Source organism: Branchiostoma lanceolatum, chromosome 2 (assembly GCF_035083965.1).
Source record: "Branchiostoma lanceolatum isolate klBraLanc5 chromosome 2, klBraLanc5.hap2, whole genome shotgun sequence".
NCBI classification, from domain to species: domain Eukaryota; kingdom Metazoa; phylum Chordata; class Leptocardii; order Amphioxiformes; family Branchiostomatidae; genus Branchiostoma; species Branchiostoma lanceolatum.
This window is the reverse complement of record NC_089723.1, coordinates 27,081,321-27,102,634: the sequence shown is the minus strand read 5'-3', so window position 1 is coordinate 27,102,634 and position 21,314 is coordinate 27,081,321. Positions and strand designations below refer to the sequence as shown.

The following is a 21,314-nucleotide window of genomic DNA, read 5'->3' as shown; positions in this document are numbered from 1 at the left end:
TTAATCAAGGGTTGTAAGCGAAGTGGTAGTTATCCCGGAAAGCTTGGTAGGTTCGCTAAGGCAGTGACCAAGTCCACGTATATAACTACAACGACAACGCTCTCACAACTCGGACACTGGAGGAGCGGAAAGTAGAGTCACTTCCTAAGACGTTGTCTGAGTACTGTCCAACAAGGCGTTACCCCCCCTCCTTAACCTAAACTTTTTGAGGTTATATTCTGTCATTCATTGACGGAAATAAAGCAAATCTAAACTGGTACCGACGTAATGTACATGAGATACACTAAAGTAAATCAACTTCACATTAAACCAATTATATCCCCCGTCGTGGACAAGAATGGCATATGCGCCGGTATTGTACTATCAGATACCAAAAGATGCATTACATTTCGTCTCAACCATTACGCCTGGAATTCGACTGAATAATGTATGTAACCATTTGAAATATTGACAAAGATTGCTTTGGAGAGGCAGTATCATAGGCAGAAGATTACCTTTCTCGCAAATGAAGTTCAACCTTGACGAACAAGGTACATCATTCCAGTCCTGGTCCCTAGACATTGCAACACAGTCCTCTCCACCACCATTGTCAGGTTGGTGCGGGTACCAGTTGGTGTACGCTTGAAAATCAAAGAAAAGGAAATGGAATTATAATCAATGACAAACAGTCCCAAGTAGATCCAAAGGTCTCCACATACAAAGTTAGGCATAAGCTTCGCGATGCCGCGCTGTGAGGGCGACGGATCAGTTTTAAACTCTGAAAGTCTGATTCAAGAAACGTCTCACCCCTGAGAGACCCGTGATACGCAGCCGTAATTATTCAATGCAAGGCATCTGTGTTCCCAGGTAAGCACAGGCTCTAAATATAACTGTACAAGGTTGGCACGAAGGAGAGTACTAGCGAAGTGTGCGCGCAGATCTCGACTGTGCTTAGCAGTCTCGCTAACAATTCTTGATTGATTCACAATCTAAGTTCCTGAGCAAGCTCAAAAACGACGAGAAGTACCAAACAACTTCTCCAGCGCTCAAATGTCCCCTGTTCACAAGGGGAGCGCCGAGCCACTAGTACATTGTACTTGCTAGCGATAGACTGTGAGAGCTGATTTCGGGATAACAATTCACATAATAACACAGCACAAAGCCCGAGAGCTAATTGCAAGTACAGACAACACATATGATAACTTCATCATCTAAACTAAAAGTAAATCTTTAAAAGGATGCCATGGTCGTTCTAGAGTTATGAATTATCAGTACCGGGCATGATGCATAAGCTGCAGTAAGTCGTAGAAAACAAGTTCTTACCTGCAGGAGATTCCGCCTCATCACTCCGAACAAACGTCCCTTCCTTGCGTACGTCAGTCAAACCAATCCAGTACGGCTCGCCATCAGCTCTGGAGTGGAAATCATGAAGGTTTTATACAGTAACCTTCCAGTCAAACTAACAGACTGGCAAAGTCAGCCCCAACACTGGGCTAGGCTTGTCTGTCCGTACACCATGCTCACAATATACATGGATGCAAAAATTAGTATGTGGACAAACCATATATGGTCTAAATAATATGTACATGTACCTCAAATTTAATATGCTACGCAATAGGAAGAACTAAGGCAATTGACTGGCATTCAGTAGGGCGTCAAACATCAACAATCGTCAACCCCAGCTTGTGGACAACATCATGTATGCGCAACAACAAACGATAGCTACAAAATAGACGTACACACATGCTGGTGTACCATTTACCAGCAAATAACCCAAATGCTCGATAGATAGTGCATATTTTTGGTTACCATTTCATACATACATATTCCAAAGGCTTCCTTCATACTATAAAAAGAATAATAGAAGAGTATAACACCTTATCGTCTTCACAACCGGATCGCTGGTGTCTTGGGTATTGATGATCGCTAGAATTCCTCCATCCTGTTGACAGACATCCTTGGCTGCACTAAATGCCATTTTGTCAGTTGATAACTTGTAGCATTTCGTGTTGTACTGGGAGTAGCCATCGGGGCACGGCTGCAGTGGTGGCGCTGAAGAAAACGCAAAATACACTGTCATAGGTTTTTTTAAACATGATAAACACAATTAGTAGCAATCTTTATTATATTTTGGTCTCCATTGGCTGCATGTTTTTTTACGATCAATGGTAATATTGCATGAACGATAGACCCAAGTCAGTCATACTGTACGTAACGGGGGGGGGGGGGGGTGCCCTAACATGTTACGTTTTTTTACGCGCTCGAACTCACGGCGCTCCATTGCTGGTTGCCAGAGAGTGGTCAGGTTTAATTAATGAATTTTGAACAGATTCATCTAAAGAACATACATGGACAAGAAATGTATTCATACTGTTCATGGGCCCTTCACGCTCCGCGTTACAAGTGGAAAACGCTGTGAGACATTTTCACGAATGTACCTTCTGATTTAGTGCTACGCCAGATAGTGTGCCTAACTTAGCACGCTTTGGTAATTTTGCTCTCTTTGGAAGTTGGTGATGAAGTTAAGGAAATGCAAATAAGGCTTGTAGTCTGCTATATTCTAGCTTTCTTTTGACCGGAAAAGTTTGACTGTGTGCACTTCTCATGTCATGTGAGAAGGGCTATATCTAGCGCATCCCGCTCATGTTTCCACGGGAAATAGGCTACTACACACTGTGCGCGCGGCCCGACGTACGTGTTGAATGCGGCCCGACTTACGAAATCATTACGAAAAAACGACGCCGCTTACATCAACAGTACTCCGTCTACTTATTGGGAAATATCTTCGCCATCTCTGCATTCAGTTTCCTTTTCATAGACGGTACCAATCACATGTAAGAGCGTAACAAAACTGTGCGTTGAATCGTTCCGCCACCATCGCGGCCCAAAAAATGGCAGGAAAACAACGTCGCCAGACGACAGCAATGTTTACGTTGTCTTTCTTTGGTCGGTTTTCTTCTCAACAAATACTTAAAGACCCAATTTTTTTGTGTTTTATGAAGTTATATTTCTTATGTGTATGATAGTTGTGTCACTTATGTATCTGCTTGGCATAGGTCGTATATTTATGTGCCGGGCCGTCTAGCTACGCAGTGACCCTCTACTTAGCGCTACCATCATTACTGTCAAAATACTAATTTTCGACAAAACAAGAAATGAATATGTACACATATGTTTTGAATGCAAATGACAATTATGTGCATGAACTTGGGTTATTTACCTTCCTTATCAGCATAGTCAATGGACACAAAACACGGCGTATCCCCCCCCCCCCCCGTTACATGTGTCTTTGGCTCGGAAACAGTTCTTTTATCTACTTAATCAACCCCATAGCTTTTCAGTGCAGACGTTCAGTTGAACGGCGGTTATTTCCATTGGGAATCATTGACACTTTGTCCATTTAGAAGAAAAGCCTTGAACCTGTGCATATATCGTACACAAAATGCCAATGTTCTGAGGCGTCGGTGGAAAACATTTGCCTCACCTGGTTTTCCGGGAAAGCTGTTTGAATCTGTTGGCGTCTCGTCGTTGATTTTGGCCTGCAAGGTGCTGATCGTTTCGTCCTGTTCCCGCGTCTTCTGCTTTTCCTGCTTCAGTAGGTCATATAGCTGCTCGTACAGCTGCTCTTTCTTCATCTCGGTTGATGGCAGTGGCTCTGAAATTTAGATAGGAACGACTAATGAGAGAAAAATTGAGGCTTAGTGTAAAGCAAGTCTAGTGTTTAAGGCCGACCGGGTGAGCGCAAAATAAAGTGAACCTAACTTTAAATCTATCATTTATATATGAACTCGTGATAGTAAGATTTCCCTAATGCCAGTGTTATGGATCATATCCACTGCAGACACCAAATCTAATGCAAGAGCTCACAAAACTCAAGATTGGCAAAACGTACAAGATGTCTTATGTTTCAAGATAGAGACGATAAACTTTAGAACAAGAAATGAGAAAACACATCTGGTTGTGATTACTTGGAACCAGAAGGCCCGAGTTCAACTCCCGGGTAAGACACCTCTGGACAAGAGGCGCATTGAGTAATACCAAAGACTTTATAAAATGGTACATATTTCTGAAACAGTATGGAAGTTAAACACACGATTGCCAGTGGACTAGCCCCCCGCTGCAGTGATTGCACCACAGTGTGGCCCAGGGCTATGAAGTACCGCCCTATACACCTTATGGTGTGGGAGGATTTTAACATACTTCGCACATTGCTATACATATGTTTTGCCGTTGGGAAAAGTGTAGTTTACTGTTTATTTTTTATTTGCATATATACAAACAATTAAAAACAAAATAATGATACAGGAGAAAAACATGGGGAGGGCAGAAACCTATGTGGCTTTTCGTGAGCCTCCCTTCCCAAACCTAATAGTTTGAATGATTTACGTTATACATAATCAGAACTAAACAAAAAATACAAAAGAAATTCAATTGTTTGTCTGAAACAGGAGTTACTTTCACATATGAAAACCATGGAGAATCCTTGCGTTTATAAGAGGAAATGAAACTCATAATAGACATAACAGATGCGTTAAGCTGCACATAATCAATACTGAATAATTTTCAAATTTCAATAAAATAAGTCACCAAATGAAATAAATAGCCACTCAGGTCGGTTTGTCATCAATCCTTTGTTTTACGTTCATCCTCTGAGCTAACATTTCGACGTTGACGTCTTGTGTGCGGGAGGTCAATAAAGGCGTAGAAAATGGCAGTCTGGTGGAAATAAGCAAACAACATCTAACTCGTTTGCGTCAAAAAGTGTCACATAGTAACAAGAGAGTCAATGTCAGATACGTTTGTTGTGGTCATTATGAAACATCAGATGGAAACGAACCAGTGATTTGGTAGACGTGGTTCCCAAAAGGCCCCCCTTCGCCGTCCGCACCACAGCTTGTAGATGACCCGTACTTCTTGTAGGTTAGACCTGCGCTCGCTGAAGAGCAGCAGTGGCCTCCATTTTGCAACGCAAACACGGAGAAACCTTGGTCCTTGGCCACCTGGTAGCACTTCTCAATGGCGTTCTCACGAGCCATGTATCCTCCGTCCAGACGGGGGTCCGTCCCCTCCAGGGTTGGAATGGCTCTGCCGGGATTCTTGTCCCGCCAGCAGCCAAGGCTTACATAATTTGGGGGCAGCAGAGCTGGTTTGGGAGCTGGAACGCAGTTTTTGTTCCTAACTAGACGTTAGATTTATAGATAACTAGAGTTCCACGATCACATTATCTTCGCCAAATAATCAAGGCTTATCATGGAGAGTGCTTATCACCCCCTGCAAATTTGATTATGCACCATACCATTTGGAAGTTATGATGGGGCGAATGAGTCCAGTCTAGATGGGGTTAAAAATCATTTGGTGGTACAGGACTAGTATATGTGTAGAGTGTGCTGATACAAATGTATATGTTAAAACTGGTCATGAAAAAATATAAGTATGTTGATATTATATGGGCCAGAAAGGTTCGATATTGCAGTGTTGTAAGTTGAAAGTGATGATGACATGGTACAGTCAATATATATGAATAGAATAAATCTTTATTCCATATCAAACACATTTTGAAAGACAATATCATAACATCATAACATCATAATATCATAATATCATTTTATTATAAATTCAACATATCAACATATCAACATATCATATTATCATAATATCATATGATGATATCATAATATGATAATATCATAATATCATAAATTCATAATATCAAAATATCGTAATATCGTAATATCGTAGTATCGTAATATCGTAGTATCGTAATATCGTAATATCGTAATATCGTAATATCATAATATCATAATATTATAATATGATAATATCATTAAATAATATCATATCATAATATCATAATATCATAATATCGTAATATCGTAATATCGTAATATCATAATATCATTATATCATAATATCATAATATCATAATATCATAATATCATAATATCATAATATCATAATATCATAATATAATAATATAATAATATAATAATATAATAATATAATAATATAATAATATAATAATATCATATCATAATATCATAATATCATAATATCATAATATCATGATATCATAATATCAAAATATCATAATATCATAATATCATAATATCATTATATCATTATATCATAATATCATAATATCATAATATCATAATATCATAATATCATGATATCATAATATCATAATATCATAATTTCATAATTTCATTATATCTAAGCCTACTGTTTCACTTTTTTTGGGAGGGTGTTAGATTTGTGAGACCTGTTACTGTTTTTTTCCTGTCTCTGTCTTAAATGTGAAACGCCCTGGAGGGGAGTTCAGTCAGGTCTTGATGGGTAGCATGGGTCTGTTTTAAAGAGTATCCTGAGGATGTTTATGTCACTATCTGCGCAAGAACCTTTTCTTACTCTATCATCTACGAAGGACTGTGGTCCACATCCAGCGTGGTATACAACTGCATTTTACAAAACCACATAAAGCTTAGTATAATGCCTTCTGTAGTGCCTGCTGCTTGCATATTTCCTTTATATACATCGTTTTGACTTGTCCCGCACGGGGCCAGACTTTCCTGTTTTTGTTGATATAAGCTGCGTCCCAGCGGGAGTGTAGTTTGGCCGGTGGTTTTTGAGGTCACCAGAGAGCATCAATCTAATTTGCACAGGCCTGCTGACAAGCAGGTGTTGTCCTTAGATATAGGTCGACAAAAGGTACTTAAGAATGTAATTATAAACAAGACTATTTCACCACTTAATTAGACCCTGATTACAATTTCATACATCTTTATTTGTTAATCATTACCTCAATAACCTACCTGTCCAAAACAATGCAAATTCATCAAACCCTACCCGAGTTATTCGCCTCCAAAGGTAACATAAAAAAACCCACTGCAGTTCTAAGCAAGCCATTAGGGGGTCTAAACTTACATAACTTACTCCCTGTCCCAAGAGCTGTACACCACTTCAAAATCGTTACCATAGCAATTTGACTACAAGCTTTCGGGGAATTTATAAACTTTCCTCATTTATTATGCAAATTATCGTCTTATTTGCATGACAAGTATTCAGTTATGTAAAGCATCACCGAAACTATCCACATGCCAAAAATTATGATAATCCGTCAATCCCTGCTGGAGTTATTCGTCTCCAAATGTATTAACAAAAACGCCAACTGCAGTTCCAAACGAGCAGCTAGGGGGCCTTAATTCCCACCACTCACTTGCCGTCCCAGAAGCTATATACTACCAAAAAACCATGAACCTGACGCCTCCAGAAAATTTGGCCTCAAACGTTGAAGCTCCGCTGCAGTACCTCAAATACCCGATAGGAGGCCCATTATCGAAATTGACCTTCCTCTTTGACATCACTACCTATCTACGAAATATCATGCACAACCGCCAATAGCTCCTCGAGTTATGCTGGCGACAAACAAACTCTCTCACACACAAAGTCTGCTGCAGTTTTGTAGGAAAGCGCCAAATAAATCATTTTTAAACTTGACCTCCGTTCCCACAATCTCTTCTAAACTACCAAAATTCATTGAGATCCATCAACGTTTCCGTCACTTTTTTTGCCTACATACAAACACAGAAAAATTAAAAGTCCGCTGTAGTATTGTTGGAAAACGCCAGGTGAACGATTTTTGAACTTGACCTTCCTTTGCACAACCACTACACACCTACCAAATATCATGAAGATCCATCAAAGGTTTCCCGAGTTATGCTCTTGACATACATACAGACCCACGCAACAGCCGGCTCAACCGAAAACATAATCTACTCCGAGTTCCTCGGCGAAGATAATGATAAATGTAAAATGTATTTGAGGTAAGACTTGGCCAGGACAACAATAGATGATTAATATTGACTAAAGATCGCCTCTCATGTCAAAGTCGGCTGTAAGTCTAGCTACAGCGAAGGTCACAATTCAACCCAGGGACCGGCCGGGTAGCTTGCAGGAGCAAAAAGTATGACAACAATACACAAAAAAGATGCCAAAACTAATCATGATCACCATTTGTGCATATCCTTGATATTAATTGCTTAATTTTCGTTCACGCAAACAGCCCGGCGGGGCCCCGGTCTGGAAATGTGACCTTAGCCTAGCTGTTACCTTCATTCCCCGCAGGCTGGTACTTCAGTTCCGACCGGATCTTGTCGTGAATGTCAGTCAGTCGCACGTCCTTCAGTTCCTCCGACTCACACATCTTACCAGACAAATCATTCGGTTCAAACTCCGCATAGATCCTGCAAAAAAGGGCAAACGCACATTTTTCAGCCACAAGTTCATTCAGTAAAGCCATTCATATGTTCAAGTTAACGGGGCAAAATATGAGTGGTTAAGATTGATTTTACTGCTGACTTACTCCCGAACACCAGCCGAACACTAGCCGACCGTGCCGAACACCAGCCAACCCATTCCAGACCCTCCGTCCAGAGCCGAATGTTTTGAAATTTTTAAACTGACTCAGCCGAACGCCAGCCGACCTAGCTCCCGAATCACTCCCGAATCACTCTAACCATGGTCGGGGGAGAGTCGGGAGGCCATGTTCGGCTATGTGTAACCACGGCTTTAGTCAGCAGTAAAATTAGAACCTTAACCACGCCAGAATCACTGCTGACCTACTCCCAACTAATTTCCAACCTACCCATGACTCACCCCAAGGCCATAGATAAATCTCTGCTAATTCATTCCCGATCAAGTGACTACTACCAGAGCAAATCACCCACGACCTTCACACGACCCAAAAGACTAGAAGCCGTATTAAAGGTAACCGCGATCCGAATTCAATCTCTCGAAAACGAAAATCATCCCTCTTTTTATAGTCGCTGAATGTGTCCATTTCAATTCGTGAGTATGTTAGCAATCGGTTAGGGATCAGTCAGGAGAGATTCGGCAGTCTACGGCTAGAGGTCGGGACGGTTGGGAGCCGAGTCGGGACTCAGTCGGGACGGGAGTAATTCCTTTACTGGTTAGGAGATGTTTGGGACATGTTCAGCGCATGTTCGGCACCAAAGATAGGCGTGGCCTAAAAACAGGTCAAACTACTCCCGAACTAACGCCGACCTGGGTTGACTGGTGTTCGGGAGCCATGTCCGTGTACGTGTAACCTGGGCTTGAAGCACGTATCTGACGCTGGCGGAGAGAAACAAGAACTTACCGGCTTCCCTAGGAAAATTTCGCAGCCTGTGTATATAATGATACTTTCTACTGTGGGGTAAGTCCATGCTTCCCTTTATGTTGTAACAAAATCATAACTTCTGACGATGTTTTTGCCGACACAGAAAAAGTTTCCTTTTTCTTTTTCAATGCTGCATGGATATGTTCCTTGCTCAGGGCTTAGAACACCGCATTGGAAAAAAAAGTATGTTCTATCGATGCCGTCTGTCTTTAGAGGCCTATTTTCATGCATGCATCGAAGAAATTTTTCAATGATCTGCTAAAAAAATTGAACGACATGACAAAACACTTGACGTAGCGTTGAAGTGACGTTCTGTGCTTACCTGCAGCCGTCGTAGCGAAGCTGTGCCATCGTCCAGTCCGGAATGATGTCGTGTTCCGGGTCTGCCCAAGTCGTGGAAAGGTCTTGTTGGCGATGTACCGGTGTAAGCGCTGCCACGACAAAAATAAGGAAAGGTAGTACGAACATGGATAACTTCGCCATGGTCGACCACTTTCGCCTGGTTCGTTCTAAACCAGGCGGTAACCAAGTAAAATCTGTACTGTAGCACTCAGGGCGTCTATGTTTCCCAACTTTCTCCAAAAAGCACGATCACACTCGGAGAAGAAATGGCCTTCGGGTACGGGAAACTCTGGGCTATGCCTTCGGTGCCATGTCCTTATATAGGCCAGCGTACTTAATGTACGTAATCTGTTGGGAAAGTTTTTGTCATGAATTTTCTCACTAGTAAGTCCCCCTTGTACAAGGTTCTCATGGACTAAAGTCCTATTTTGCCACGTTCGTTACTTGTGAATGAAGGGTATTACTAAACGCTCTTCTTGCTGAAAACGGGCCTCTTAGTACATTGTGTACAGTTCCCTGGTAAGATAAGATCTCTGTAAGTAGAATAAGTGCACCAACTTCAACTGTCGGATCACATGTTGGTGTGTTTGGGATTAACTTCCTGGCAACAACGGTGGCCAGAAAACTTTCTGCTCAAACCAACTACTTGTCTTAATTGCTACAAATGGAAATTTAATCTTAGTCAAGCAAGTAGAATGGAGAATTACTTCATCCCATAAAGTTGTTTTGTAAGTCACAGCTACTGCAAGTACAATCGCTATTTACTTCGCTGTCCAAGTTGACTACTGTTGGAAATTATTTCTTTTCGTCGATGATGGTATGGAAATTACGTAAGTGTTTGCCCATTACTTCATAATCCTACTAATATATTCCTGAGTACCACTTAGTCACCATAGTGGACATGTTAACGAATGGACTTTGTCGTTTGAAATTAAAAGTGAAGCCTGGCGCACTCTCACGGGTCTAGTTTAACCTGAAAGATCGACATGAGCGACGGCGGATTGTTCAGGTTAGCACTTAGACCAATGATCGAATTATAAACTGGCTGACAATACAGAGGACCGTGTGTGACCATTTGGAAGTAACGCAAGCCGTCAATCATTCCATTCAACAGCCTGAGATACCAAGTGGGTTCAGCTGTAGCGTTTCAAGTTATGAACTTCAGTGATTGTTGTCAATAAACTGAAGTAGATTTTCTCTTCAAAACTGCAAGAACGCACATAAAACTGTAGTAAAATGACTAGTTGTCTTGAATTGCAATTGACTGTGTGACTTATATGTCATGAGCCAACTCAGTGGAAGGCTAGTGGTTCCTATGGTAAAATATTGACCTGTATTTATAATCCTTTCGAAACAACTTTCCTATACGTTGGCATGGAGCAATGGTTTTCCAATGCATTGAATGTCGCCATGCAATAATACCATAATGTTTAATCAACTCCCTGACCAGACAAATGACTTTGAAATTCGTTCTAAACCTTTTCACATGTCCCAGATCGATCGGACTTCATTGGCGAGCGCAAGGGGCGCATCTTTGCTCTATTAAAGCCAGGTAGATTGCAACCTCGTATGCATATGCGACAGACATGATACTGGGCTATTTCCGCAGCTAGTGGCACATTGATAATCTCCGAGCAGATGTTTCGGATATCTAAAATCGTTCCGTTTTCCTACAGCTAGGAAAACGTAACGCTTTAGCCTCCCCATACATCTGCTTGACTGTAAGAACATCTGCAAGAGCATTCAAGGTTCTTTTCGAAATGGCGCGGGAGAAATGTGCAATTCTGATTGGGTTATATTTCTCCGTTCATGATTGGCTGAGAAGCGGGTCATAGATTACGCAACACATCGCCATCCGGTATAGCGGATCCGACAGACATTTAATCATTTTTGTGGCAGCAGCAGCAGCAGCGGTGTCGTGGTGGATTGCTCAGTCCTTGAGAAAGTCACATTCACATCTCCTCTTCAGATTCAGATTGTAGAGATCAGCCGCCATCAGCACACGCAGTTCTAACCGGGGAGACCCGCTAGCCGCTGTACCGTTAGGGATCTTGGTGAGTCTGCTGTGGGGTTCTTTGTTTACGTTTTCACAGCCGCAGCAAGTCAGAGGCCTCGCTGCGCAGGTGATTTGTTTATGCCACATTCGTCCTCTACTGTCGTCCTCTACTGTACCAGGGAGGTTGGTTACATGCCCATATTCCCATGATAACAGCATGATATACTGCCTGATATGGCGCTTGCACACTTCTCCCCTCTACTGACGTATTCTACATATATGAATTATGCAGGGTTAGGTCATCTCCAAGCAGATGTTGGGAGTGTAAGGTGGTATTGTACCGTTTTCTGACTACCAGGCTTCTCTCACTGCCGTTCACCTTATCAAAATCTGCTCGGAGATTAAGTGATTTACCCTTGAGGCCAGAATGTTCCCAGTGGCCCACGAAAATTCAGGAATACACCAGAATACACATAAGAACATTAACGTTACATTGTAAATTAAGGTGGGGGTAGAAATATTCCAAAATATAAGATGTTTTGATAGAACCTCCTAGTGGTGTAACAAGAAATGGTATCAGGACAACTCGGCCCATTTCCAACTCGGCCCATCGCAAATCTGGTCAACTCGGCCCATCGCGGTAGTCAACTCGGCCCATCGCGGTAGTCAACTCGGCCCATCGGGGTGGTCAACTCGGCCCATCGCGGTGGTCAACTCGGCCCATCGCGGTGGTCAACTCGGCCCATCGCCGTTATCAAGTCGGCCCATAGATTTCCACAACTTGAATAAAACAAAAAAACACCTTCTAAACAACAATCTTTGCTCGGCAGGTATTTAGTGATTAATTCTTCATGCACTGGCGGGCCTGGTCACGTCGACCCGCTAGGGTCACATTTCCAACCCGGGTTCCGGCCGGGCAGCTAAAAACCTTTTTGAGAATTATTCTGTATCATACTTCTTGTATATGTATATTCTTGATATGCATCTTTTATTCCTTGTTTTTTCAAACTGTTCGAACTGTTGACTTTGATTTTTTTTTGTCCAACACCGCCGGCACTTGGGCAATCAACTTGAATAAAAATATGTGTGTGAAAATCATTATCGTGTGTGTGTTTGTGTCTCTAGCGTTGGGCCGAGTTAACTAAGGAGATGGGCCGAGTTGACTATGGAGATGGGCCGAGTTGACTAGGGAGATGGGCCGAGTTGACTATGGAGATGGGCCGAGTTGACTGGGCCGAGTTGGTAATGGGCCGAGTTGTCCGACATTCACAAGAAATAGGGGCAGAAAAAATGATAGAAATTTAACATTGATTGGGCTTAGTTCAGAGCAAAATATCAAATTGAGATTTTACATTTGTGCAGTCTGATTAAAAAGGGGCTACAAAATCAATTAAATTGATAAATAAAAATCCTCAATTTAAATCAAGTATAATGGGCCATAACATCACAAAACCCACACATTACAGAAAAAGTGGGATCATTCGTCTTCCACTGTTTCGGAAAAGAAGTCAAACCCAAATAAGATCTAGTGTTAATTTTTACTAAAATTTTTGACTAGAATACAGTCACATGCTATCTTTTTTAAGTAATTCCATTGTTCATGGTGCACGTGAGCTGTTGCAGTAACTTCTTTTCCATTCAGCCTATCCCTACAACCAGCCATGTTGAAGGAGTTTGAGCGTGGAAGCTCTGATGTGGATTGGTGCGAGGCCAACTATGACATTGTCCCTGCCATCGCTGAGTTCTGGAACACAGTAAGTATGGCCAACAAGCTTTGAAAATAACTCCTCTGTATGTCAGACTATCACTATCAGATGTCGTCATAAATTGTAAATCATAAATAGCATTAGTCATGATCCTGTGATTTAGGTTCACAGTAGTACTAGTCTGAGATCCATGACCCCATACCTTTGCCAACGTTTATTTTCTCATTATCTATGCAAATTATGCTCTAATTTGCATAATGTCCAATATCTAGTGATGTTAACCTCAACTCAAGTTATTTCTGTCAAAAATATGAAATTCCTATCATTTACCACTATTAAAGGTATTATGGAAGTTTCTCATTAATCATGCAAATGGTGTTAACTTAATTGCCTGTCTGAAAACACAAGTGAAGGAGATCTTGGTACTAGGGCCATTGTTAGCAGCAAGAACATCATATCGTTCTTGCTAGGAGGTAATGAATGTTAATGGAAACAAATGTCGCACTGATGACAGGTGTTCACTGTTTGGCTGTAAATTGCTTTATCTCATTACTGTAATTGTTATGAGAATTGCATCTGGGTGCAGAAATGAATAACTTTCCTGGGATCTGTCAATCACAAAGTTTGTATGTATATGTGTGTTCGTTGATACTGAGCCTATATTCTTGCACCTTGCCAAAATGCTTAGATTTTTTTCTGCACTCTCAAAAAAATTCCTGGAAATCACAGGTTGTTGGTGGATATTTTGAGCCCTTTAATCACAGTCCAGAATCCAGTTATGTGTATCCAACTGTACTAGCCTGGCTGTCATCCTATACAGTTTACTGGGGCTCCCATACTCACTCCGAGTTACAAAGTAAGAGAGGGTAAATATATGGGAGCCCCGGTAAACTAAATAGGATGGCACCCAGGCTACTTCAGGACACAAACGTGCAAAAAAATGCTGTGTTGGATCAATAATTATTGGATGAATGAAATATCAGCTGATGAGGCTATCTTCAAAGTTATATTCAGCAACTTTGCTACATTCAGAATCCACATCGTTATTGATTGTATTGATTGGTGGCATCTGGTTGAGAAACCTAACAGCCCTGATAATGGGATTGAGAAAAGATTTGATGGGATGGGACTGACAATCAGGGATCGGCAATGGCTAAGACTTGATACTCTTCGTGTCTGAATATGAAAGGACTGTTAGAAAAGAAACATCAGTGTTTAAGTCAAATGATGATGAAGTATTGAATCTAATGTTAGCATTTTTCATCCTGACAAAGAGGAAAGAAGGCCATTATGAACGGGTGGCACTTTGACAGGTGCACTGGTGGATAAACTGTATCAGCAGCAGCTGTTAAGATGTTAAGTTGTGCTATTTCTATAAACGGGTGAATAAAATGTCACCTTATGTCCATCGCAATTGAAAACTTGATTGATATATTTCTTCTTCTAGTTTCAAGCCAATTTGATGCATGTTGTATGAGTGTCTTCATGTTGTTTGTTGTTGTTTATCCCTAACAGATCAGTAATTTCTTGTTCATCGTGCTGCCGCCTCTGCTGATGTACCTGTTCCGCCCATACGCACGCCAGGTCAACGCTTGCATCAACCTCATCTGGTGGATGTTAGCAGTCGTAGGTAAGATATAACATCTACTAATATTTCACCAGGGTACATAATTCCACCACCTTGAAAAGATATGTCCAAGCAGATCTCCAGCCCAACGTCCCCCAGTATAATAAACCCCTGTATATCTAGATTGTGCATACCTGGGAGTGCTACACTAGAGATCTCTCAAACCCACTGGCAGATTCATGTAACCCAGCAGATAAATGTTAATGGGGGTTACACCACTGCATTACCTCTTCTATAGGAAAGAATGGAAAGACTTATGGAATAGATTTTCAGCCATTTGATCTGATGCCTTGTTTAAATCATTTCAGCTTTTAGGAAACAACTCTCATGACATTTGGTTGGCAATTCTGATTTGAAGGAAATTTGTACATAAATTTTACTTCTACCTGATCTAGATCTTCTTTGGCCACTGCATAATAACTCCTGCCCACAGTTCACAAACTCTCCCCAAAACTGATGAACCTCAATGGAGATTGAACTGATGAACGTCAATGGATATAAATCACCAATTTGTGTAGTGGGCCAAGTCAAGCTTAATTCCTTTGTCTATCTTGATGAGAGTAGAAAGAAGTAGACATACAATTCCTCAATGTCAGCATAGATATTACAAGAGGTATCAGGGCATCCATGTTCATAACACAAAGAAACATTTAATCTCTGTAGGCCTTTGATCCATCCAAAGTCTTATAATATCATATATATTTTTAAATTGTCTGAAATGATGAACAGCAAATTCTTACCCATTTGTAGGACCATGTGTTTTGATTGAAAATCAGCCAAGGATGTATACTGTATTATGTTATAATATATGCATGTCATTCCATAATGATCCTCACAGACTAATGTTTGACTTAATATATGATTTTTCTCTCTGCAGGTATATCCTCAGCATACTTCCATGCCACCCTAAGTCTGGTTGGCCAGCTGCTTGATGAGATTGCCATCCTGTGGGTCATTCTAGCAGCCTGGGGTGTGTGGGCACCCAGACGTTTCTTCCCAAGGTTCTGCCATGAAAGCAGGTTTGCCCACTCATTATGTGCATGGCAATATTTATTATGATCTAAACATGTTCATTCCCAGTGTATAGAAAATAACGGGATGCCCTAGATTGAGATGTATTTCAGACATGCAAACTCACAGCGCTCCATTGCTAGTTGTCAGAAAATAGTTAGGTTTTGATAATTGACATTTGGACACATTATTATCAAGAACATATTAGGGTAAGAAATGGATTCATACTGTAAATGACCCTTTTGCACTCTGCATTACAACTGGTAAAATGTTGCAAGATGGTTTCACAAATGTATCTTGAACTTTGTGCTATGCTAGACAGGATGTCCTAACTTGGGATGCTTTCGCAATTTTGCTCTCCTCATAATATGTAATGTCATCTTATGTTATATGACATGGAGCTTGCTACAGTACCAGTGTTGGCTGACAGGTGTTGTCTCCCCCTGACAGAAAGTCCTTCATGGTGGTGATGCTGGGTGTCGGTGCCATCACCACCATCCTGGCCTTCCTGCACCCTTCCATGAACCACTTCCTGCTCATGCCAATGGCCATCCCGAGTGTCATCTGTATGTTCAGTGAACTCAAAAGGTGAGGATCTTATTGTTTACTGAAGTATCCTTGTGCTGAGCCTAGGGAAGGTCCAGGTCAAAACATTGCTTTCAATGGACAAAAACATTTATTCTTTTAGGATAGTCTTTTCTTTTGGTTACAGCTTTGAGAAGAAAAATCAATATGTCAAGCAATGCAACAGCAGTACTGTAAATCCATTTAATATTGCAGCTGGTAATTTTAGCAGTAGGGAAAAGAGAGTACTTCACTGCATTTAATTTTAGCGGTTGGAACAAACATCACTGTCTCAAACCAGGGGTCTCAAACGTTAGTAATCAAATATTTGCGATTATGAAATTCTAGCAGTTGACCAGTGGTCGTTAAAGTCACTAAAATTAAGTCACCATTAACAAGTCAAGAATTACAGTATGTGTAGCTTCTGAAAAATAAGAAAATACTGTAAATCACTTTAATATACAGCGGCAGGAAAATATAGTGGTTGGGGGAAAATGGAGTAGGTCACGGCACTTAATTTTAACAGTGGGAACAAACATTACTGTCTCAAATATTAGTGATCAATAATTTATGATGATGAAATTTTAGCTGTTGACTAGTGACCATTAAACCAGCTAAAATCAACTAACAGTTAACTAGTCAATAATTACAGTAAGCTTTTGTTAAGCTCAACAAGTCTTACACCTCAGTGATTTATGTTCCATCTAATCTCTCTACAGATGTAATGACTGGCGCGTGATCCGCCTCGGCATCGCCGCCTTCGTGTGGTTCAGCCTGGCGCTGACCTGCTGGCTGAACGATCGGCTCTTCTGCCACATCTGGGAGTCCGTGTCCTTCCCATACCTCCACTCCGGCTGGTGAGTTCATTAGAACAAACAAAGCATTATTTAATCAAGTTGTTGTTCAGGGGGTCCGTGTCCTTCCCATACCTCCACTCTGGCTGGTGAGTTTGTCAGAGCAAACGAAATATTATTTAATCCAAATCCAAGTCCAAAAGTTGATGTTCTGTAGTTATTACTATTCTTTTGTGTAGTCATATGTGGTACTTTGTGTGTATTGTGATCGTTTGTATGTACGCTCTGTCCATTTATGAATCCAGGAAGAATTGATTAAATTTTTATTATCCTAGATGGCATACTTTGCAAAGCTGGCTGCACCAATACGACAGTATTCAAAATCTACATAAGATTCCTCACTGGACTTTGTGGGCCACACATACTTGTGATCAAAGTTGGACACTGTTGTTATATTCCATGTCTAACAGCGCCAGTCCTCACCTACTTAATATGTACAGTCCCGTATGCTGTGTTTGTCCCCTCTTCCAGAATTTCCCCTTTTCTCTATCACTTCATCTTTTATCGAGTATACAAGAATCAAGGAACTTGAATGCTGTAATCTTGATCTCCTGATTGACAATTACCTTTTGTTCTTCAGGCACATCTTCGTTGCCATCGCCTCCTTTGAGCTATGTGTGGTCATGGCGTACTTTGAGGCAGTGACCATGGCCCCAGAACGTGCACCGACCTTGAAGTTCTGGCCCTACGACAGGTGTGACCTTGGAGTCCCTTACGTCAGCTTCAGAGTTGCTGCTGCCAAACCCATAAAGGAGTGTTAGGTATCTAGCACAATGTTGTAAAACTTCTCTCTAGACTTGTCAATGGAGTTGCAAAGTTTCTATAGAGATGAACTGATGTTGTATGATGTTGAAACCTAAGTGATGATAAGTAACCAACCATCAGTCTATAACACACTGATGATGATTAAATCTAAGACTGCGGGCTTTAGGCTGTAATTGCCTGTAACAAAGTTTATGGAGTACAGAATAACTGTACTGTAAATTCTGGTCCTTCCTCAGGAATATCATCAGAAAACTGTGGTTAGTAGTTACTTAAATGTCCTGTAAAATCAGAATGCATAGCCCCTACATTAACACCTGCAATACACTGAAACCAACTAAATTTGAAGATACTCAATTATGCAAACATTGACAAATTCAAAACTTAGGTACAGAAATTCTGAAAGAAGAATTGAGCAATAATAAACCATTTTCATCAGTCATGGGGACAAAGTAGACAAACACATACTTTTGAAAATCATAACCTACAAGTTTATGAACTTCATATACTCCTTATACACTTAAAATATGACATTTTTTTGAGAAAATATAAGTTGATATTACATATCTAAGTTCAACCTACCCTCACCTCTGCAGGTCATAATTTTCTCAATAACTATGCAAATTATACCCTTGTTTGCATGATTTATACCCATCACTACCTATGCTATTAAAGAGAGCCATAATGAATATGGAGTTTATAGAATTCAACATAAAATGATACACCTAATTTGTAGCAGAGAGAGGAACAGAAACCTTTAGCTGGACGGATGAACTAAAGAAAAGGTGGAGATAAAACAAAATACTCCCGGCATGAAATTCTCTTGTTGTGGATCAAATGAACTCTTCTTACCAGGGCTACAGTTAGTTCAGTAGTCTTGTATTTGAGCTCAAGTTTTACTCAGGGATCCTACATGCAACAGATGCAACAGTGCTAACTGTATGATGGAGGCTCCTGTTCTCCAGCAGAACCAACAGGAGCCTATCTCCTTAAATTAAGAGAAACGTCTAAATATGCTAGACCTATGTGTCAGGTAATACTCTTGTGATCAGTGTACATATATAAATATATGTATGTATATTGTGTAATTGTGATTGTGTAACAATAACTGTTTAGCAACAATTTTAACACTCTAATCAATTCTACAGACAAGAAGATCACTAGTAACTAAGTAAGTTTTATCATTATCAATGTATGTAATACTGTTAGATTGTTATATGTGAATATTCTATCTGTCTGTTGGTAATACATGTAGATTGACCAAACTAGACAAATATAGAAGTTGGACATGACAGCAGCATATGAAAAATACCTGTCTGTCTATATGGTAATCTGATATTGGTCTTAGTTGTGATTATATCAATGATTGTCTCTTTTCATTGTACATAGAATACTCTAAGCACAGCCTAATATAACATTGAAGTACATGTAGTATTGAAATTTAACTTCTTTTCTTGTAGTGTTTTAGAATGTTAGTCAAGTTAGATTATGCATCAAAATGTGTGATTCCCTTGTGGTCTCTAGTGGTGAGACTTTTAAGTTTTATTCTAAGAAAGTAGATCTTAAAAAAGGATACTGGTTATCTTTTGATAGGAGTTGACTCCGTTTTATTAAGATGATGGTCAGGGATGCTGTCAAGCACTATTCCTTTGGAATCAAGACAAAAATAGTTATTTCCACTATGATTATGTACATTGACAAAAAGATATGAATCAACTGCATATGGGTATATGATTTTGTATAGGTATTTATGAAACTAACAACAAGATGTCTGGCTGCACCTATTTGTGGATGTAAAGCTTTATTTTTCTGTATATGTTAACTTATTTAACATATTTAAGAAATGTTTAAGAAATATGTCTATATGATGCTGTATACACAATATATGTGAAACAGTCATTCCAGTTCTGGCACACAAGTTTATCCATCAGTGTGTTCACTGCAGGTTAGGACTTCCATTGTGTGTGGGCTGCAGGCAGTAACAGAGCAATAAACTGATGACAGTGATTTGTACAGTGTCTGATTGCAATGTCTGATTGTATGATTACACTGTATAGTATCTGATTGCAACATGGGTTCTTTTATATGCTTCTCCCATAGATGGTGTTCAGCACCAAGGACAGTGTGTTAATGTGTATGTTGTTCAGAACCAACGGCAGGGATATGTGTGTGTGTGTGTGTGTGTGTGAAGTGTTCAGTACCAAGGACAGGCTTATTTGTGCAGATGGAGTTAAGCACCAAGGACAGGCATGTTTGTGTGTGTGTGTGTGTGTGTGTGCTGTTCAGAATCAAGGACAGACATGTTTGTGTGTGTGTGTGTGCTGTTCAGAATCAAGGACAGACATGTTTGTGTGTGTGCTGTTCAGCACCAAGGACAGGCATGTTTGTGTGTGTGTGTGTGTGCTGTTCAGAATCAAGGACAGACATGTTTGTGTGTGTGCTGTTCAGCACCAAGGACAGGCATAGTTGTGTGTGTGTGTGTATGGTGTACAGCACCAAGGACAGATCACCTGTGTTGACGATTGACAAAAGCGTCCCCTGGAAATCGTTTCTACAGCTGCAAGCCTCTCCTGTGATAGTAGTTCATGTACATGGATCAAAAGCGTCACTTAGCAATCCTTAACATAACTGTAACAGTTCGCGGACAGGTGCCGTCCTGTTGAAAAGCAGTTTACTGTGGCCCTTAATGTTTTAGAAATACCTGATAGCGGTACTGTATTGGAGATAGAAGAACTGTTGATCAGGGTTGATGTACGGTAACTGTTTTATTATTCTGTATGTTTCACGAAGGTGCGTGTACGGCGGCGACGCCACCACTCGTGGCACCCGGGATACCACCCTCCCTTCCTGGCTTCAACATTACATGTACATGTCATCAAAGATGGGAAATTGTCAGACACAGAAATGGGAAAGAACAGAATTAGTCACTACGCAAAGATAGAATCACATCCCTCTCATGCCTCTAGTCTAAATAAATCATTCTACAATTTGTCAAATGCATGATGCTGATTGGTCAAAGAAAATATATCAACCAATCAACGTGGGCAAATTCTATTCTGCGGGAATACAGCTCAAACTTGTAATCCGAATGTCCTTCCAATGCCCTACCGATTCTAACTCTGATTGGTTATCTTTTCAATTTGCGCCAGCCAATCACCATTCGGCTTACTACGTGCACACGGATTAGTTGCTAAATCTCCTGCAAAAATATTTTGCTCCGCATAGGGGCGCTTTTGTCATGTAGCATCAACCGGTAACACTGATATGATGACATCCTATGTGAATGCACGCAAAA

General features: G+C 40.6%; 2 protein-coding genes across 2 annotated transcripts; one reads left to right on the top strand and one right to left on the bottom strand.

The window, feature by feature from the left end:
- Positions 1–102: 102 nt before the first annotated feature.
- Positions 103–9,775, bottom strand: LOC136426956 (uncharacterized). The gene is made up of 8 exons (XM_066415675.1): positions 9,480–9,775; positions 8,089–8,222; positions 4,817–5,134; positions 3,464–3,634; positions 1,857–2,031; positions 1,303–1,391; positions 495–620; positions 103–116 (listed from the first exon to the last, which is right to left on the bottom strand). The coding sequence occupies exons 1-8, from the start codon at positions 9,638–9,640 to the stop codon at positions 103–105; spliced, it is 1,188 nt and encodes a 395-aa protein (XP_066271772.1). The 5' UTR covers positions 9,641–9,775.
- Positions 9,776–11,366: 1,591 nt separating this feature from the next.
- LOC136428307 (alkaline ceramidase 2-like) lies at positions 11,367–20,026 on the top strand. The gene is made up of 7 exons (XM_066417707.1): positions 11,367–11,553; positions 13,138–13,249; positions 14,717–14,831; positions 15,706–15,847; positions 16,290–16,427; positions 17,123–17,260; positions 17,838–20,026. The coding sequence occupies exons 2-7, from the start codon at positions 13,157–13,159 to the stop codon at positions 18,016–18,018; spliced, it is 807 nt and encodes a 268-aa protein (XP_066273804.1). The 5' UTR covers positions 11,367–11,553; positions 13,138–13,156; the 3' UTR covers positions 18,019–20,026.
- The last annotated feature ends 1,288 nt before the right edge of the window (positions 20,027–21,314 follow it).

Bases quoted from the DNA above. Each gene is read 5' to 3' on its own strand.
- LOC136428307 (XM_066417707.1), top strand. From the start codon at position 13,157: ATGTTGAAGGAGTTTGAGCGTGGAAGCTCTGATGTGGATTGGTGCGAG. The intron at 15,848-16,289 runs GTTTGCCCACTC...TCCCCCTGACAG, and splicing joins AGGTTCTGCCATGAAAGCAG to AAAGTCCTTCATGGTGGTGA. The intron at 16,428-17,122 runs GTGAGGATCTTA...ATCTCTCTACAG, and splicing joins ATGTTCAGTGAACTCAAAAG to ATGTAATGACTGGCGCGTGA.
- LOC136426956 (XM_066415675.1), bottom strand. From the start codon at position 9,640: ATGGCGAAGTTATCCATGTTCGTACTACCTTTCCTTATTTTTGTCGTG. The intron at 2,032-3,463 runs GTGAGGCAAATG...CGTTTTCTTCAG, and splicing joins CAGCTTTCCCGGAAAACCAG to CGCCACCACTGCAGCCGTGC. The intron at 621-1,302 runs GTAAGAACTTGT...TTGATTTTCAAG, and splicing joins TGAGGCGGAATCTCCTGCAG to CGTACACCAACTGGTACCCG.